Source organism: Lampetra fluviatilis, chromosome 70 (assembly GCF_964198595.1).
Source record: "Lampetra fluviatilis chromosome 70, kcLamFluv1.1, whole genome shotgun sequence".
In the NCBI taxonomy this organism is placed as follows: Eukaryota; Metazoa; Chordata; class Hyperoartia; order Petromyzontiformes; family Petromyzontidae; genus Lampetra; species Lampetra fluviatilis.
Window position 1 is genome coordinate 4,470,169 of NC_136344.1, and position 21,810 is coordinate 4,491,978.

General features: G+C 46.2%; 1 protein-coding gene across 1 annotated transcript; it reads left to right on the forward strand.

Moving 5' to 3' along the window:
• Positions 1-1,435: 1,435 nt before the first annotated feature.
• On the forward strand, positions 1,436-21,251 carry LOC144952855 (elastase-1-like). The gene is made up of 9 exons (XM_078883326.1): positions 1,436-1,517; positions 1,668-1,751; positions 5,216-5,346; positions 8,900-9,009; positions 12,164-12,292; positions 13,081-13,217; positions 14,294-14,436; positions 15,370-15,546; positions 21,036-21,251. The coding sequence occupies exons 1-9, from the start codon at positions 1,436-1,438 to the stop codon at positions 21,249-21,251; spliced, it is 1,209 nt and encodes a 402-aa protein (XP_078739452.1).
• Positions 21,252-21,810: the final 559 nt, after the last annotated feature.

The following is a 21,810-nucleotide window of genomic DNA, read 5'->3' on the forward strand; positions in this document are numbered from 1 at the left end:
CACAACAACGGCGATGGCAAAAAAAAAACTTGCTACCCGAGGGCATTTTCAAGCAGCCCTGATCCACCAGGATCTTAACAGGTATCCTCCTAAGGAAATCAGTGCCCAACAAGCAGGGCATAGCCAATGACCTAGAAATCAAAACCGGTCCCGATACAGTAACATCCCAGATTGCAATATTGGCATCCACCTGGCTAATGTTGCCCATGCTACCAACAACTCCCTGAATCGAGCCAGGCACCACATAGTATCCCACAACCACCGCAACCACGCAACATGCTAATTTCTTCCATTGTGTCACCGAATTAGGCCAATCCTTAGTGAATGAGCTCGAATGCAAACTGTCAACATATGATTCGCGTTGTGAACGAATGCACCCCATGTCATGAGATGCCTGAGGTTGTGAAATGGGCCGGGCGTCCGACGCATACCGACTCGCCTGTGGGGGAGGAGGTTGAGCCATCAGAGAGGCAGCAGTAGCCGGAGCGGCAGCCGAAGTCGGGGAACGAGGGCGACTCCGGCAATCCCTCGCGAAGTGTCCCAGCCGGCCACACCTGAAGCAGGTCATGGGTGGTCGTTGTGCTCCCCAGTCCTCATGCTGACGTGATCTGCCGAATCCTCAGCGACGTGCAGCATCGCCCCATCTTCCATCCCACTGAGGAACCACAGCAGTGAGATCACCTTCCGAAGCCGCGTCCTCAGGCAGAATCTCCATGACCGTAGTCGGTGACCAACCTTTAGGCTCCCCGTCCCGACTAGGGTCACCCATCCATGCAGACATTTGAGACCACCGCTGCAGGCTTTCGTGTGCGTAAAGACATCTGGTGGCCCATCAGGACGACTGCACATCATGGCCACACGTAGGCAAAACAACCCCCATGTCCCTCGCCAGAGCCAACATACGTTCCATGACCAATGAGTCAAGGGCCTCTTGTTTCACGTCAGGGTAGGTGGCTGCAGCCAATGCCATCAGTGCGCTATGGTAGGCGAGAGGTGACTCGAAACCCCCCCGCCTACGTTGCATAAACTTTTTTTGAGTGTAGGAAGGTGGCTCGTAGACTTCAGCCATCTTGGCATACGCACCTTGCAACGTATTCTTCTTCTCTGGGGGAATCGACCTGAACACAGCTAGAGCGTCGCCATTCAACATGGTTGGTAGAGCGACCAATGCCTCTTCCTCTGACCAATGAACCGAGCGGAACGCCGCTTCGAACCTCCAAGTGAAGGCGCTCCAATCGCCGCTGGCAGCGACGACTTCGTGGGAGCCGTCGTGTGCGCTCAGCACCGCTCCGCCCGACTTCAGTGGCGGCCCCCGCCGGTTGTGTGCCATGCGGTTACTTCAAAATGGCGGGCTCTGACCACACCCTTTCCATGCCATTCAAGATGGTGGTATCCTGTAGCATACGTAATGGTGAACGTCTCTTCAGCGCCCGCAATGGCGGACGTCGTGTCCGCAGTGGAACCCTCAGAGGCTTCGGCCCTGAACCTCTGCTCATTACACCTTGGCAAAACTTCAGGTGGGCGCCCCGCCACCATAGATGATGCGATGAGCGACACCAGCTGGAGAAGCACCATCCGCAGTGAATCTAGCTACTCCTCCACCCTCTTCAGCCCGCTGTGGTGGAGATGACGCATCTCGCCCGCCTCCGGTGCGGCGACCTCACCAGCCGTGGATCCTGTGACTGGGACCATGGATCCCAGGGTTGGCAAGTCCTGGGTCCCCGCATCCTCGTCGTCAGAGGAAGCAACAGGTGGGTTCTTCTTGTTGAGATACTTAGACATTTTCCACACTAGTAGAATATTCTTGTCTCTTGAAGGACCACTTCTGACTCCAATGTATTTACGACTTCCATGACGACTCTGGAATGGTGTTTCTTTATTAACTGAATTACTGTACAGTTCTGCTCCTTCCCTCTCCGGGTTATTTCCTTTTACCGTCGTGGACAAGGTGTTCTCTCCATTCCACTGTCGAGGATCGCCACTCTCTCTCTGATCCCGCCGCTGGCTGGCGGCGTGCCGGGGAGAAGAGGCGAGCTCTGCCGGGGTTCCGCCACGTGGCCGATGGCGAGAAGAGGATGAGCAGTGACGCGGTCCGGACCCGAGGCTTCCCACACCAACCGTGAGTCCTCCCCTGCCTCTGCTTATATTCCTCCCGTCGGAGATAAGCTCCGCCACTAGCCACGCCCCCTCATAGAACCTTCCCGATTGTTCCCGAACATCCCCTCCAACTCCACCCGTCACCTTTGGCCCAGATGTCATCCCCTCTCAGGATTAGATATCGATTCCCCGATAGTGCCCATACAGTTACCCCCTGGCGCCAACTAGATGGTACTCTCTCATTACACTAATGTACTGGATTCAACTGAGTCGCAGACAAACTTCTTGGAGGCAACACATTTATTGATACCAACACCAAGGGGTAACTGCCCCTTTACCAGATAACAATCTATGGTGGTGGACCGCCAGGCTAACTACACCAATTACACTGGGAGTAGCTGCAATGGACCGGACCCCGGCTTGGGTCCAGGTCCACGTGTTGGTGACTCTTTTCGGACGTCGAACAGCAATGCTCAACCCTGGTCCCTCTGGGGACCCAGTTTATATGCTCACTGGTCATGGCTGGCCCCGCCCTTGGCCACGACCACCTTCTCGAATCCTCTAGCAGGATCTCGCCCGACACGTGACCACCCCCAGCCCCCACTTGGGGGCCCCTGTTAGATCTTACCTGTCAAGTGCCTTCCAGGGTCAACCAGAATACCATGCCTGTAGTAACCCCATTCCATGGCTGACAGTCTCACATGGGGGTGCCACTCAGCGCCATGACTCAGCGCTTACCTAGCCCCTCTAGAGCTGGTACTACACCCACATATACGGGGTGTCCGCGATGGCAATACATCGCACGCCGTGCCTCGTTAGAGCCGGCATTACTCAGTGACATCCACGATGTCGCTACATATGTGATGTCCGCGATGTAAGTACATGGCACGCCATGCCTCTCTAGGGACGGCACCACAGTGACATCCGCGATGTCACTACACAAACAATTTTGGACGGTTGCGATGACACCACGTGTCAGGCAGAATCACGAAAGGAAACCAACCACTATTGTAAAACACGAGAACACGCACGTAATTTATGACTGCACGTATCTGAAATTAGTCTTATCGGAATAATAACACTGATTAATTCATAAACACCTGCAATCATAAAAGGTGTGGGGAGTAGAGGAGTTAGGGGGGGGTCGGAGAGCGTTGCGAAAGTGAGTATTGTGTAATATTAGAGGTGAGAGGAGCAGGAGACCAGGTGTTTAAATAGCAGAACATGTGATGGTAGCGCACAGACACGAAAACCCAGAGACCTTCAGAGGCAAAGATGCGGACGGTGAACATATTCAGCCTCCTGCTGGTGCTGCTGTTCAGTGAGGGTGAGTATCTCGCAGACTCACAGACTCTCACGCACACACAGTGACAAAGACAACGGTCCTCCTATAGCCTTACTGGTGTTGCCCGTGAGTGGGAATCAAACTGCGGTTGCCCGGTTCGTAGCGCAGAGTGCTAACCGCTAATCTATCACTCATCCCAGACACACACAAACACAGACTCATACACACAAAGACACACACAGACAGATTCAGACGCAATCACACACATACACTGTCTGATATACATGGTGGGCCATAAGTAACTACCTGCTTTGAAATAGCGGTATTTTGAAAAAAAAAAATTCAGAAATAATGTAGAAGCCTGGGAGTTCATGATGCCCCAGAAAACACCTCAGCAACGTGTAACAATAGTTTTAAATACTTTCAGAAACAATTGTTCAATTATTTCAATAAAGACAGACTATCGCAGATATTTTAAGACCCCAATGGCTCCAACTCTGCACTGTATTAATTCGGGAGTTGATTTCCCGATTTCGGGAATCAGGAACAACAGTGGATGCAAAAGGTATTGTCAGACCTCAATCTAGTCGATCTTCGACTTCTATTGAGCAAGCTAAGGGAGAGCGTCAACGAGAACCCCGAAACTTCGGCGAGGAGGAGACGTTGCTTCGCTCAATTGGGGATCGCGTGACGGTCACTGCGGCGAATCTTGGTACAGGACTTGCATCTTTTTCATATAAGATTCAGCTGGTGCTGGATTTGCAGTCCAGAGACCATCTAAGCCTCCTTTTATTGAACTTGTCGGCCAAGACGATGCTTTCATTCCAAATTTAATTCGATGAAGCTCACTTTTACCTTAGTGGCTTCATCAACAAACAAATTGCAGGTTCTGGGGTTCATATATAACTATATCGAATCTCCATGAATTAAAGAATGTTCTATCATTCACAGTTTGTGTTTTTATATAATCTTACAAAAGTGATAGGCAAAACAAATCAGGTAGTTACTTACATGCACAAATACTAAGGAACTTACAAATACACTCACAGACACTAAAACACATTCACTCAAACTCACCGACTCATAGATGCAAACGACACTCACAGAAAGACTCAAATCAACTCACACGCAGACAAAGACACCCATATACCCTCTAACAGACTGTTGCGGAAAGTGCTGTTAGCGAGTAGCAGCACCTATGAAGGAAGGCATGGCACACGAGGGGGTGGGTGGCCAGCACCACGCCCGACCGCCTTTGTCTCCCTAGTCGTGACGTTTACACACCGCACCATGTACCCATTTGAAGCTGAATCGTCCTATGGGAGGGCGAGGACCGATTAACATAATCGTCACTGGTGTAGGCCGTGAAGGGGAATCGAACTCGGTTTTCCGGTTTCAAAGCGCAGCGCGTTAACAGCTGCTCTTCTACTCCCCACTAGACAAACACACATTGACACACATACGTAAACAATTGTTACCCCCAAATACATAAACGCTCATGATACGTGACGTTGGTCAAACGTCTCAATATAGGACCACAAAGCTTTCAATTGTTGGACATTGAGTGTTACCCTTCCCGCACGCACTGGTTTCCTCCGGGCACTCCAGTTTGCTCCAAAATGTAGAAACACTACTTTAAGGAGTTTGACCAACATACCCAATATAAGGACCACGGAGGTTGAATAATTGTTAACGTCGGTACTGGCTGCTCTTCCCACTTGTTTGTCGTTCCCCGCATCTCTAAAGCACCCTCTCTGTCTTCAATTAAAAAAAACTGCGTGTTCCACATTCTGAATTATGAGATAATATCGCTTTGCTGTCTCCGTGTCCCAGCTTTTATCTCAGCACAGGAGGATGGAGCCGCGTTACGGCGCAACCTGAAGCGTCGAGGAATCAAAATTAACCTCCAGCAGGGCCGCATCGTCAACGGTGAGGAGGCGGCACCCAACAGCTGGCCCTGGCAGGTGAGAGTACATCAACAAAACCTCCGGTGTGCAGGGTGGTGACATGTGCCAGTGGTACTCCATTCGCCACTTTTTATGGAGGTTTAAGGTTTCAAATCTGGCAGACCGCCCTCGATAATACCGTGGTGTATATTACACGCAAAATGCCATGCGCTGTCTGCATCACCGTGGAAATTAAAAATTCCGCTACGCCATTCAAAACGGGTAAGTCATTCTATGCCAGTGTCATTGTACAAATTAGAAAAATACAATGCAAATTACTCTCATTGGATCACACGCAGCAACATCGACCCCAACTGTGAAACGACTGCAGCCTGTGTTTGTGGAACACAGCACACTTACCTTCGTAATAATAACAACCTTGCACTATACAAATTAAATCGGCCATAATACACGTACAACATTACTATTAAGTACGATTGTTGATGACAATGATAACTAAGTCTTGTCTCTGTCATAAATGGATCCATAAAAAGCCAGATCTAGTTTGAATCCAGGGGCCTGAGTGCTGAACAGGGTTGATAACCAATAACAAGTGTAAATCAGTTTCCGTTTTCAGGATCATTTTCCGTTTCCCAATATCAGGAACCTATAACCGATGCCAGTGGAATTTTGGTAATAAATGCACTGATTGTGAGTGGCACCATTGTTTAAATTGCCGCGTAAGGAGATGGAATCGAATTGATGGTCCGTGGAAGGCAGGTTCTGTGTGCTACCGTTTACATGGTGAAAACTTTAACTGCTGGTTTCTCATCGCCAAGTTTCCGTAAATAACCCTGTGGGCAAAGTGACCTAATTTATCTTGGCTAAGTTCATCTTAGCAATTCTTACTTGATACTGAAATTTTGTTTATAGTTTAGAGAATATTTAGGAACCTCCCGTTACAGACAGGTTAACAGAGCAAATAAGTTCACACTTTATTGAATGGTAATCAAAGCTTATATATACTCGGACCGTACAATCCACAAAGCTGTCACCCCAGCCATGCGGAGACAACCTTCTGAGGATTCAACCAAAACCATCACTTTACCGTACATAGCAGGGGTTTCCAAAAATATTTCCAAAATCTTAAACAAACACAAGATCCAGGTTCGTTTCAACACAGTACACAAAATCCGTGATTTAATCCCATCTGTAAAGGATGTGATTTCTGACATGCAATACCTTGGTGTCTACAAACTGAGTTGTGGTTGCGGCAGCAGTTACACTGGGGAAACGAAACGACATCTCGGACCGCGTTCGTGAACACAAAGCAGATCTGAAACACGGTAGGACCAATACCTCTGCCGTTGCCGATCATTGTTTTAACGCTGTGGGCTCACACACAATATATTTTTCCAAGACGGAGGTACTCTGAACACCTACCGGCTACCTTCAGAGATTTGCTCATGAAGCCATCCAGATATATAAACACAGACACAACTTCAACCGAGAGGATGGGTACAAACTGAGGAATCATTGGAAGGACGTTATTAACCAAGTAAAGTCTTAACTGACTGTGATGTTTCCATCCTACCTGCCTATGTCAGCTGTTTTTTCCGACTCTCTGAGAACATCACCGGGTCAAATATCTGTGAGGCGGACCAGCCACAGGACGATCCCAGCCATCCCAGCCACCTCCTGGTGGCTGGGACCGTCTCATATTGACATTTTAATACTGCTTGTCACAACAATGTCATGAAGCCACAACTGTGACAAGTCCTCCAATTTTGAACCTTCAATCGACAGTGTGGAGTTATTAATGTGCGGCCAAAAGGGAGCATGGAGTGGCAGGAATTGATGCTGAGAGGTTAATGTAATTGCATGAATTATGCTATTTTATTTTACAATATCTCATTTTATGAATATGGAAGTATAACGTGATGAAACAAGCACAATTAGCTGTGCGTCATGGCAATGTTGCATTTGCATAAATTACGTGAGATATGTTAATGAGGTAATCCCTTTGGTGACTGCGTAATAACTCGAGCCAATATTTTTGGTCCTGTATAGCCCTAAGAAAGTTTGTATTTGATGTTCTGTAGAAGATAGTATTGCTGTAGTATACCTGCTTGTGTCAAAATACACTCAAGTAGTTAAAAGACGACATACTACCGAGTAGCGCGACCAGTGACTTGATTTTATCCAGTATTGTCACATTCACTCTTACAATGTCAACTTCCCTGATGTTAATAATCTGCGTTTTGCATTCTGGAATCAGGTATCAATACTTAAGTTTTGTCAGCGTTCTGAAAATGATTTTTCTTGGAGGTAACAGCCTCAAATGGCCGGAGTGATGTGTAACGCTCCAGGACTGATGCGACCACTGACTGGAGAGACATAAACCACTCAGATCTTCATTGTCGCCCCTTGGCACCCCCTATAGAACTCAACATTGCAACGTCGACATTAAATCAAATCTGCCCACCCTGGATATCTAGTGAGACAACCAACTGGGTTCTTTTCATCCTCAAGATCCTCTTGAACAAATCCATAGATTAGCAAATGGAACACTTCGTTCCTCTAACTCCCTCCCGTCACCTTTAAAACATTAAATTTGTTAAATCTTTGTTTGGTGAACGAGTCTTTCCGCATTGCTGCTCCACGATTCTGGAATTGCCTTGCCGCTTATGTAGAGCTTGGGACCCCTCCCTTCACTCGCCCCCTTTACTTCCCGATGAATCCAAAACGCAAAGCTTTATTGCACCTATACCTCACTTTATTGTCGCCTCTTGCTGTCATATTTTCACTCATTTTTTTGGCATATATTTTTTGTTCATGACCATTACATTCCTCGTGTATTTAGAAACAATTCATATGGATCATTGATGTTTGCCTTTGTTTTGTTGCTGTTTCTGTACTCACGCACCACGGATTTCCCATGTATAATTGCCAGAAAACTGGCTAAGCAGGACCACCCATCTTGATTTGAAGCTTTCGTGACCGCAGGTATCCATACTCTTTGGTTATTTCGGTAAAGTCACGTAGATCCTCTCACCTGAAGAAGATCGCTTGTGTTGCGATCTAAACGTCGTGATCTATTAGTAATTTTCTATCTGAGTGACTGTACCAAAATAACCAAAGAGTAAGGACCACACATGTAAACAATCAAATACATTCAACACTTAATATGTATGTATCACTATTGGTCTTTGTGGGTCTCTTTATAAGTCTCGTAGTTATATGAGTCTCTATATATATCTATGTGTCTCTATGTATCTTTACGTGTTTCAATGTATCTCTGAGCCTCTATTTATTTCTATGAGTATCTACGTATCTTGAAGAATCTCTAGGGGAAATTACCAATAAACTCGCTAAACGGGATCATCTGAGTAACAAATAAAACTGCATAGAGAATCAGATCCAAAATTGATCTCTCTGGAACGTGAAAGATGCACCACGTGGTTTCCCTGGGCCCTTACTGCTCCACCCTTCAGTCTGGCGGCTGAACACAGCAAGGATGAAAATCAATATATACTGTATCGTACGAACATCATTATGACAGACAAGTAAATGCTTGCTGTGCTTTTGTGATATGAAACAGCTTCTCACATATATTGTGATATCATTGCAGATCTCACTCGCGACTGCATGGAATCCCCAAAGTCCAGATGTTATCGACCACACGTGCGGAGGCGTCCTCCTCAACAGTGATTGGGTGCTGACTGCTGCCCATTGCATAAAGTGAGTGACCAATTCAATGCCGAAAGCAGACACCACACATTACCGTCAATGTTTTTCACGTGTGACCCTGGAATGCGAAGACGTCACGTCTACCACCTGGCAAAAATCTCAGCCCAGTGACCGATATTAATTACTTATCCAAAAACGATGGACTGCTTTGTGGCCGGTCCGTTTCCAGCATCATTCATTGATTTCTTCCACCACGGTTAAGTACGATGCAGGGCAATTGGCAGCATGGTACACGTGATGACGTGTACGGGCACGATAAAGCAACGTGGAAGGTTGTTTTGGAGTTTGAGCAGTTTTACTCTTTGCTTGCATAACTGTATATTTGGAGTATCGTGTTTTCCCCGTGGTCACGTGCATTTTTCTCCGGGTCCTCCGGTTTTCCCTCCACATGTAGAAACATTCCCAGAGAGTATTTAGCTGCTATAAATGTCCACACAATAAGCTACTTCATTGGGATATCATTTGTGGCCATGTCGCTTCTGAAAACAGAGCAATATGGCTAAGTTGGCCTTACCTGGTAAAATAAACAAATGTTTAGTTCAGTTTAACCTTTAACACTCCTGGTCATCCAAATGCTCAGTGCAGTGAAGCTGTCTCAGATTAGATTACACATACAATCAACACAGACTCAGGTTAACTTCATAGTGCATTATCTTCACACCAATTAATATTGGAGAATAACACTGTGGCTTCATGCCGGCAATCACTATCAGAGGCCTAGGCTGGATATTTTCTACTGCCTTTTATTCACCAAGCCTCTGCCATGCCTCTCATCCATTCCCGTCTTCTTCCAGTCGGGCGTCAAAAGGTAATTGGCCAACCAGTCGAGCAAGAATTCTAAGCATCAGGGAACTCGCTTCACCCACTAGCTCACACAGAGAGAATGCACCGCCCTACAGTTCATCACAACAGTGAAGACGGTTCAAGCGTACCTGTGACACACTGCATCTAAATACACACTTCCAAGAGGGTCCTGATACATCGGAATGTTTGGCTAACATTAATGACAGTCTTCTTGGTTCTTTCGGTGAAGTCACGTAGAAGGGAAATAATAAAATAATAAAAATAAAACATAATAAAATAAAATTCTCACGACGTTTCGGCCACAATACAAGCAGCCGTCCTCAGGTGAAGAAACAGAGCTGTCGGAAAGACAGCGCTCCAATGAACACTGCTAAGCTTTGCATCGTATTTAAGCTGGGTGGGAGGAGGAGAGCGCCTTGACAAAGGAGTTTACATATCAACAGAGGAATTTAGCATAGAACTAGCTATAATAATGTGAGAGATTAAATCGAAAAATCAATGACAGTGTTATGCGTTTATCCATGTGTAATGGGTCCAAATGAGGCGCACACTTGAACTTGGAGGCAACACGGTTTATTAACTAACATAACAGAAAACTCTGATATTAACATGATAACGACATAGGGTGGTGACCACCGCTCCTAACCAACTAACACTCGAGGGGATAGCTATATAACTGGACCAGGACAGCTTAACAGGCTGCCTGGTCCATGAGCGGAGACCGGAGTCCGAGGATCGTTGGCGGCGTCTTCATTCCCAGAGTTGAAGAGCCCAGCTCCCTCTGCGGCGTGGCCACCTCCGCCCCCTTCCAGATCCTTCGGAAAGGCCCGGGTCCCTCATCACGTGACCCTCGCAACCCCATCTGGGTGTCCTCTGGCCCCTCTCGTCCGGTCACGTGCCCTCTCGGGTTCACCCAGGGTATCATGCCCTGACGCGACTTTAGTGACACCCGGACTCTGCCCCCCTAGTGAGTCATGCCGTGCCATGCTCACGCTGGTGCAATAGAGAGACACCCCACATACAGTACATTACCCGTCATCCCTTGGTACTCTCGCAACATAGTAGTGACATGGTTTATGTCACTTACACATGGAAGGAAACCGGAGAATCTAGAGAAAACTGTGCAGACAAACTATAAAAGAGAACACCAGTCGCCATCCGTCACTATATGGTGGTGATGACACCACGGTGCTTGTGCCAAGGTCGGTGCACTCTCACTGGAAGGTCACGGGTCAAACCTACAGGAGGTGTCATAAATAACTGACTGAGATGACTGACAGATGCATTGCCTGTGCTTCCCACTGTGCCAACCAGGAGTATTCTCTGCCTGCATTGTAGTTGCTGGGTGACTGCCTCAAACGTCGTGTTAGCATCTTCTGTGTGCCTCCTTTATGGAGGCCAATCTTGATATCGCTGGCACCAGTTGTCGGCAAGTCCACTCAGCTTCACATCCTCCAGTACCAAATCAGTCAATCTCCACTCCATCCCGTGCAATGCCCATTTATCCCCCTCTGCCCAGCCAAACAGAAGCAGCTTGGGCATGTGGTGGCTGGGCATGTGGGCTACATGACCCAGCCAATGCAGCCTCGTCTTCTGGAGGAGCTCCCTGATGGAACTGTGCCCAGATCTCTCAAGTATATGTGCTTTTCAAACAATCTAGTCTGATTAAAGCTTCAATGTATAGAACCAGTCCAGATGTTCCTTTGAAGGTATCCAAGTTTCATCAGCATAGAGAAGGGAGGGCATAATCTTGACTTACAGCTTTCGTGACTGCAGGAATTCATACTCTTTGGGTTTTTTTCTTCTTTTTTCTTCAACACTAACACTATTCCTCACCTCCCATTCATGGGGAGAGGTGAGCCCACACAGCCTGCGACTCACAGCTTCCGACAGCTCATCGCCACACTCCCACACCCCCTTCATTCTCTGTCACAGTTTCCTGCACTGTGTGATGGATTGTCCATCCCAAACATCAAACACTTACTCTCACACTCTACAAGGGTGAACGGACAAACTCCACACAGACAGCACAGCTTCCCTCCGATGTTTCCTAAGCTGCATTCGCTTCAGGTTGCTGAACGAATACATTATAACGTCGCACTCATGACACACAAAGTGCTTGCAATAAATGAACCACAAAACCTTGTTAATCTCGTCAAGGAACATAATCCATCATATAAACTCTAGTCATCCTCGCAGTGGCTTTTGCGTAAATCTAGATTGGAAACCCATTTCTTTATAACTGCTTTTAGTGATTAATCTGGTGTCCTTATGAAGTGACCGTCCGATCCTTATACCTTATTAATACCTGTAATCTCCTGCTGCCCTTTATCTCCCACAGCACTAGTTATTCTCAGTCCGTGCGTCTTGGAAAACACAATTTGTATATGATTGAAGAGGGACAACTTCATGTGCAAATCAAGAATATACACGTCCATCCGAGATGGAATGCAGACTTTGCAGAATATGGGTACGTATATACATGTATAGCGCATTGGTCAATCCACTGCTGGATAAGGGCTTCATCACACCTATGGCGGGATGTGTAGGTTATATGTGCATACATTACCACGCTGGTCAGCGTGGGTCGATGGAGATGGGGAACATTTTTTTTTCCACTTTAAAATTGGTTAAATAGTTATTTTGTGTTACAGGTAACCACATTCAAAAACACGGCAAAGAACAATCAGTTACAAGTTTCCCGCACATATAGGATTGTATAGAGCAATAACCGTGTGTTTAATATTTTATTAAATAAAAAAACAAATGGAGCTGCCATAGTGGTACAATGGTTATCAAATTGGACTTGCAATCCAGAGGCCTCCAGTTTTATTCGATCTCCTGGCATGGCAGTTGAATAAATTAAGACGTTTCTTTATGCTATCACCTCTACTCACCTAGCAGTAACATGTACACAGAATAATCGATCGGAAGGTCTGATACAATGACTGTAATTGTGGGTATATTCACCTTTCCCCACCCACCATATCTGTGAACAAAAATATCCTATAGAGCTAGTGCTGGCATGACCAAGACATTGTAGGGCAAACCCTTACCTTGTAACTCAGAAATATGGGCAAATATATCACAAGGTGCCTTAGATTAGGTGCCTTGCAGTGGCTAGAGTCGTATTCACCATGCAACTTGAATGATTCTGAAAGCGATGACCCGTGTATAATTCCTCATGCACTGTTACCATACACTCCGCTTCTCCTTCGTCCATTGTCCACTCGCTGTGCCCCCACCACCCCATGCCAGGTTTGACCTTGCACTCATTGAGCTCAATGAATCTGTGCCGATCACCAACACGACCCAACCTGCGACCCTGCCCTACCCGGAACACATCCTGTCCAACAACCCCGAGTGTTATGCGACCGGCTGGGGAAGTCTGTCAAGTAAGGACCAAACAAACAAAGCATTATATTGCTAATTTCTGTCTTTTCCAGGATCAACAAAGGTCCCTTGTGGTTCTCCATTTGTGGAAATAATGCCAGCACAAAGCAATTGCGTTTATAAATACATTTATATGCTTATGATATCACCTGATATTCTCCTGAATCTTCCGTCCTCAATTTATAAAGGAAACTGCAATATGTTTTCATTATTATCCTACATAACCTAATGACATTAATACTTCTATTAAAGGTAAATTACATGAAATGCCTAAATTTCCAAAATCATCAAGCACACTTTTTTAACTCTTTGCAGTTCCTCAATGGGAAATCTTGTTCTCTCTTATAAATACCTCTGTATCTGACTTGATTCCCACCTAAAATGTGGTTTTCACATTCGTAAACACGCCAAAAAAACAAAGACTCTGAGAGTGCATAATGTCATCAGCATTAGTTCCACACAATCAAAACTCTGGAACACTGACAACATTCAGTGTCTTATCAGCAATCCTGCTTGCTTAAACCAATGCTGGTCAAATTATACATTGCAAGAAGGACGTGTGGCTGATGAGATGTATAAAAAACACGAATACATTATATATGTGTGGAGGGAGGCATATTGTCTGCTGATCTAAAATATTGTTTAGGTACATTTGATATTCACGCTATTATTATGAGACGAGGATATCATGAAGGTGCTGTTTGAAGAAAGTCTGCAGTAGTTTCACAGTAGGGGCCACGGTGCTATGTGTAATCCCAATTGAGCAATTTTCAGCTATATTTATTTTAATAAGGGACCATGACGCTGGCACACACTGGCCTACTGTTTTCAAATTATGCCATGGGATGGTTAATGTGCACTGTGCCACAGGTGTGTATTTACCATACCTAGAATGGTATGGTAAATACACCTGCAGTTATAACCAAGGGGTCCTGATGATGTCGGACCACAAACCTCTTCAATACGATGCTAGCATGCTACGGCTGGGCCATGTAACCGTCCCTACTTCTTTTAATGTATACACCACAGCAACACTAATTTTTCTTTTGTATTTGTCACATTGATTGCATTTCATCAGCCGGGGGCCCATCGCCCTACACTCTTCAACAAGTGAAGCTTCCGTTCATCAGCTACGCCAAATGCAGCAGCAACGAGTATTGGGGGATCATAGTGAAGCCCAGCATGATCTGTGCAGGAGACAGCCTTCACTCTGTTTGCAACGTGAGTGTCATAGTTATGCACACCCTTCATGCAAATACATTATTAACAAGAGAACGCTGACCTTGTGTCAGTCATCAGTGGCCATTGCAATTCCAATGCAGCAAAACACCTGCCAGTCGGATTTCGCATTTATCTGCACCAGGTTGGCAAAATTATATCATAATTTAACATAGCCTCCACACAGTTTCCATACGATGAACCCATCCTTATCTGACACTATGCTTGCCACGTGTTTCCAGTGATTTGCAGCTCCCTATTTGTGATTGTTTTAGAATCTCAAGCTCCACATGTTTGCACTGTGGGATTCATGACTCGCAGGGCAACACACTTGAATGGTGATTACTGTACATAACCACACTATGCCACACAGTACAAAATAAACCCGACACAGTATATCACCGTGGTTTTGACAAGATTTCACAGTGTTTACGGTATAATGCGTTTAGAATGCATGATAATGCATTTGATATGTTTTTGTAATGTTAGGCGTGTTGGGAAATGAGACTCGCCCAACTCATTGGGGCTCTGGTGGCTCGGCATGAGGGCATCTAAGCCCGGCCTGTTTCCCTGGCTTCACGCTGTGCTCTAGGCCCCTATTGTCGGAGCCCCGTGAGTGCTACTCACAAATGCTGCGCAGTTGCTTCCTATAATGCTGTACAGTTTCCTTGGCGCGTGGTGTAGGCTGCTAATCCCCATCTGTTCCATCCGGCTGTGATGTATCGGATAGTGTTGCCACCTCGCACACGCTTTGTTTTTGTCGGTGTTCTCGTTTCCTCCCACATGCAATCACTCGTTTAATTAGCATGTCTGTGGATCCTTCTTGTGCCTCCGCACCTTGTATATTGCCATGCGCTACAAGATGCCAATCGTCATGAATGATGGTGTATAAAACGAAGTCATTGTTACTATTATTACAATTGTCCTTATATGCAGGGAGACTCGGGGGGCCCTCTGAACTGTATGACGGACAGAGGGTGGGAGGTGCACGGCATCGCGAGCTTCGTGTCTACTTTCGGCTGCAACTTTAACACAAAGCCGAGCGTCTTCACCCGCGTGTCCGGCTACAGTGCCTGGATCACCTCCATCACGGGGATGCAGTTCCCCACGACGGTGTGTAACTCATAACGAGCATGCACGTCTCCGTACGAGTCTGTGCATCTCTTTTGTCTCACTCACCTACTCACTCACGCATACAGAAAATCACTCACACATAAAATTTTCACTAACCCGCTGATTCATACGAAGGGTGACTCACTCACTCAACTCTAGCCCCCACTCTCCATCTCCCGCACTCCCCTCTGCATTAGTGGCGGCGATGTACGACGGAAAGCCGTCAGCCCCCACCCCAGCCCTCTCAACTCCTTCAGACGCGCATGCAAAATTGGGCAAACAAACACTGAGACATACGGTTGACACGCAGACATGGAGATACATGCAGAGACATCCACAAACACGGAGACAAACAGAGAAACAGACAAAAGAGGTTCGGTGAGACACACAAAGACACGGAGATACATGGAGACATATACAAGATAAAGACACACACCGACGTAGATAGAGTCACACAAACATGAATACACACAAAGAGACGTGGAGATACACACAGCTATACCCAGAGAAGTGGAAGCACAGGCAGACACGCACAGAGGCACACGCAGTCAAAGGAAATATCCTGAAGCAGTTGGGGATATTCTCATCGCGAATTTTTGCAGCGCCACTTGATTTTTTTGCTTTTGGTGAGGTCAGAAGAAGAAGGGTATCTCAATTTCTCAGCTACATTTCATCCCCACGCACTCATCCGCGCCAAAAGTGAGTTTTTGTTTTTGTGCGCCGTGAAAATCGAGTGAGCTCGAATGTGAGTGCCATAGAATGAAAAACATTGGGAAGCACTGCTCTAGTACTTGGTTAATACACGGCTTAACTCATAGTGGATATGTGCCCGTTCTATGGAGGAGCCCTGGCCCAGCCCAAGCATATGACGTGGCCCAGTCCATGGAAGAGACGTGGCCCAGCCCATGGAGGAGACATGCCCTAGCCAATGGAGGTGGAAGAAGATAGCAAACTCCTCAAGCCGGACGTACGATTTGAACACAAAGCTCAATGTATAATTGTCCACAGCGCTCATAGATCGAGAGAGGCACACAAAAAGTGGCAGCACCAACAACAACCACCATTGACCACTAAATGGCAGTAATGTCACCACGGTTCTTGTGCCATGTTAGGTCCACTTTGAGGCCACGTGGCGTATCGAAGGCTTGTTGGCAGGTTACAGGACAGACCCAGATGCCATGGTTTGACTGACATATGACGTTAACTGCCAAGGCACCCAGCTTATTGTTATGAGCGTCGCTCCTGCATTCTCCTTTATTGCTGGATGGCGACTGCCTCCAGCTGGCCAGTAGCGTCCTTCATGAACCTCCTGCACAGAGGCCAATCTGGACATCGCTAGTACCAGTCATTGGCAAGTCCAATCAGCTCCATATCCTTCTGTAACACGTCAGTCCATCTCATCTCTAGCCCTGGCCACGCCTGTTTAGCCCTGTTTATCTCTGTCACACAATGCACTTTGATATAAATCCAAGAAAGATCATAGGCAGGCAAGACTGAATGTTTAAAGGCAGTGCAGACATTCCCTTGGAAGGCTCCATATTTTGTAAGCTCAGAGAAGAAAATGCATCACTGTGGCCAAGAACACTCTCAGCTTCATATGTATAAATAGACCAGGTAGCTTCCACACATCATTATTCAGCTGATGAAACGATCATTACACTTGACGGATTCAGAGTGAGACCTCCCCTGCCACACCAGAGCTGGTCATAAGCACACTGCCCAGGTACGAACTCTTCTCCACTCTTTCTACAACTGCTCCTTCCCTCATAGAGAGTGAAAAGGGGAGGGAACATTCAATGACATCAAATGCTCAGGTAGGTGCCTTTTTTTTGTGGGGCTGATGGTAAGGCCCCATCTCTTAGTAGGATTCTTCAGGTGCAGCTGTCTGTCCAACACCTTCTCAGAGTGGGCAGCAATTACCTAACATGGTTTACCAATAGGGAGCCATCTCTTGACCATACCCGAGCATCTATCAGCCCCCAAATGTATATATATATATACCGGTACATCCATGGAAAGTTTCTCGAACTATGTGGTCAATGAAAATATTAAATAATGAAATAGTGAACATTGGCTCCAACTCCTTGTCACCATCATGCAAATATTGAATGATTTTGAGCAGAGGGTCTGGGACTGCAAAATCAGGAAGAATAATCCAGAGTCCTGGCATATTGATGATACAATAGGTCTTGACCAAGTCAAGAAAGTATAGATATAGGTGCTTTTGAACTTCCGTAAACCTCTACTGTAGTAGACAGACAGAGAAAATGGCATCTGTGCAGGACGGCCATGGTCGGAAACCACACTGATGCTCCACAACGCTCTCATTAGTATGTATGTCTGGCAAGGTGTTGTTGAATAATCCTTTCCAGGACCTTTCCTGGCACACTAAGGATGGAGATCCACCCTACCTTTTTTAAAGATGGGGACCACCAGGGCATCCTTCCAATCCTTTGGAACCTGTTCCGTGAACCAGACAGACTACACACACTCACATTAAAGCTCTACAGAACGGAGGAGAACATAACACATCCATAAAACGGCGTCTGAGTTGGTCATTAAACCCAGGCCCTTCTTGCTGTCATACACTAAAACTATGCTGCCAGATTATCATTGTTTATCTTAAGGACGGTGATAGGTGTTGTGCTGCAAATAACTTTTTTGATTGAGTTAAAGAGTGAGGTGTGATTAGGAAGAGGAGGGATGATCCCAATCCTTGTTGCAAGCAATGATGAAATTCTGGCCAGCAATTTTTATTAGTTCGGTGTACCAGGGTATTGTGGGTGTGAGTGAGATCCTAGATGGATGCTTGCCACCCCAGTTAAAGTAAGGCGGGCATATTTTACAGATAACAAGCCAATGGTCATTGGAGAGACCACGGTAGGTCCACATGTCAAGGACATGGAACTGCTTTCTCTGATCTGTCACGATGTAGTCCAGTAAATGTTCTTGTTTGGGCCTAGCATGGATATATGGTGTCGTGTGGATATTCTGATGCTGGAACAGTGTGTTGCTGATTACGAGCCCATGGGTTATACAGAAGTCGAACAGCCTCATACCGTTGTGATTGTGCTAAACTGGACCATGCTTCGAATCACTTTGGCCCAAGTGCATGTGACGTGACCCATTCGGGAATTAAAGTCACCTATCAAGATAACTCGATCCCGAGGAGACACTTCATCCAGCTCCTTGGAAAGGAGGCCATCGAGGGCATCCGACTTATATGCCTTCCTTGTATACCTCCACTGATGGTCATCTTTTTTGGGTGTGTTAGCTACCACGAATACCATTTCTCACCTCCATTTTATGGAGAGGCGAGTCCACAACAGTTGGGGACTTACAGCTTCCCACACATCGTCTACACACTCCTATGCCCCCTTCATTATTTGGTTATGAAGCAGAACCACTCAATGTTGTTTGCAGTTTTCTTCCCCAAGTGGAGAACTGTCCACCTGTCATGGTGACTGGAATTAGAACCAGTCTACCTCCTGTATACAGAAGTTACAGCTCGCGAGAGATGAATGGAAGCTTCACCTCCACAGTGAGCGCTCGGACATTCCAAATTAACAACTTCATTATTTTTTTTTATATCCGAAGGGAGGGGTAGAGTCTGGCTTTGCCAAATGGGGTTTGGCCCGAAGGCGCCTATATCCCTGGGGCCTTCAGCACAAGCCGAATTCCCACCGTGGGTAATGGTAAGAAATATTTCCAGGAGGAGCAGTTACCACCCCTCGCAAATACTGATCCTCCGTATAGCCTTAACAGACTATTGGGGCAAGTGCAGTTAGCGAGCACCTATGAAGGCAGGCATGGCACAAGAGGGGTGGGTGATCAACACCACGCCCGATCGCATTTGTCTCCCCAGTGGCGATGTTTTAACACACCACACCATGCACTCATTTGAGGCTGAGTCGACTTAGGAGAGGCCCAGGACCGCTAAATACACATATATGTAGACTTACACACCCCCTGCTCACACTTACTTCAACTCAGCCTTACCACACACCTCCTATTCACTATTCACCATTACTCAGGTCAAACTCACGGCGTTCAGCTTCACACCATGCCTCACACTCATACATGCCAATTTACACCACATACTACCCTATATACTACACTATGCACACACTATATCACACAGACTATACCATCTCTCTTACACTACTGTACATAATATTGAATTCTCCACCACTTTACCCATCTACATCCTGCTATATATTCCTGCAGTGTACAGTCCTCCCACATTAAATATAATAGCATGCGCATATCAACAGGCACACAGACGCACAGATCCAAAAAATACACTAATATAGACACATAATTCTAGATTTGAAGCTTTCGTGACTGCAATGATTCATATTCTCAGGTTTTTTCGGTAAAGTCACGTAGGTAAAACATTAAAAGTAATGAAAGTAAAATAAAACAAAACAAAAATAAAAATAAAATTCACGACGTTTCGGAGGCAACACAAGTCTCCGTCATCAGGTGGGACCGTCACAGCCAGATTAGCTGCATCAAGTGAAGCAATGATTCAAAATGTAATCCCTTATAAGCAAGTTGAAGGGGGGGAGGAGAGGGGGGGGGAGTTCATCAGAATGTGGTAGCCAATGAATGGAACGTATCGGGAGGGAGGGGGGTGGGAGGGGGAGGGAGCCAACAAAACATTTGGCGACGGCTTGGACGCGGCTGCTGCGCACGCCAACACAATGGGCAGACAGGCACTATTTTAATTTACTTCACCGAGTGTTAACATCCCCAGTTATTTTTAACAGTACTCTCTTCATTTTTCAGCCTGCATTGGTATAAACATGGGCATTTTCGTTCCTTTGTTCTATCATGTGTATCAGACCTCCCCTCCCCCCTTTCTGCCCATTGTGTTGGCGTGCGCAGCAGCCGCGTCCAAGCCGTCGCCAAATGTTTTGTTGGCTCCCTCCCCCTCCCACCCCCCCTCCCTCCCGATACGTTCCATTCATTGGCTACCACATTCTGATGAACTCCCCCCCCCCTCTCCTCCCCCCCTTCAACTTGCTTATAAGGGATTACATTTTGAATCATTGCTTCACTTGATGCAGCTAATCTGGCTGTGACGGTCCCACCTGATGACGGAGACTTGTGTTGCCTCCGAAACGTCGTGAATTTTATTTTTATTTTTGTTTTGTTTTATTTTACTTTCATTACTTTTAATGTTTTACCTACGTGACTTTACCGAAAAAACCTGAGAATATAGACACATAAACACGCAAATACTTTGTTATTTAAGAAGCACCCGAACGCAAACTCACAAAACGCATGCACGATGGTCATGTTCTTCATGTTGCAGATGATATTGATAATAAATGTATTATCAATATCATTATTATTCATGTTGGTGATGTTGATTTTCATGATGATGTTCTTCTTTTGCTGATGATCAGAATGATGTTGATGATAATATCAATCTTGCTCATGATGTCAATGATGATATTAATAATGCTGCTGATGATGTACAGGTATCACCAACAACGACCAATAAATCGTCCCCGACGATCAAGAAATTGTCCCCGACGACCAAGAATTGGGTCTCAACGACCAGTAATTCGTCCCCAACGACCAAGAAATTGTCCCCAACGACCAAGAATTCGTCCTCCCCTCCTCGCAGTGTGATCATGTGGGAGTTCACCACATCAATCATCATCAGTATCGCACTGATGTTCTGTGAGTGGTAAACATAGCCACACGCATCACTACAACCATCGTAGTAATGATGAGGGTTCAAGTGTCAAATTGAATTTGTGACCAGGGCAGAGCTCAAGGTGAGAGGCCAGGTGAGAGATCAGGATATAGTCGAATTTGCAAAAGTGACCTGGGGCATTCGTCTGTTGTCAGTAGGGGGGGGATGATTGCAGCTGTGTGGTCAACGTATGGCACCCCAAGTGGCAGCTGTGTCTATGCATTAGTTTGAAAGTACGGGGCGCTGAATGCTCTTGAGTGGTTAAAAACGAAACAGGGGGATTTCTCCACAAACTTGGCTGTCGCCTGATGATGCCAGTTGTAATTACTGGTAAAACGTCGTACTCTAATTGTAAATCTTGTGGATTTACTCTCCAACACACCCATGTGCTACACTCGTAACAAATTGAAACGTTCTGTTAACGTGACAAACCTTACTAATTGGGTGTGTCAGGTGGTGGCAGGTTTAACGACTCATTTATATTTACGCGATCTAACCCAAACGCCTCTAATATGGTTTAGCCGATAGTGCCCGCAGTGGCAGCTGTCCTCGTA

Bases quoted from the DNA above. Each gene is read 5' to 3' on its own strand.
- LOC144952855 (XM_078883326.1), top strand. From the start codon at position 1,436: ATGGCGGACGTCGTGTCCGCAGTGGAACCCTCAGAGGCTTCGGCCCTG. The intron at 1,518-1,667 runs GTGGGCGCCCCG...CGACCTCACCAG, and splicing joins ACACCTTGGCAAAACTTCAG to CCGTGGATCCTGTGACTGGG. The intron at 1,752-5,215 runs GTGGGTTCTTCT...TCCGTGTCCCAG, and splicing joins GTCGTCAGAGGAAGCAACAG to CTTTTATCTCAGCACAGGAG.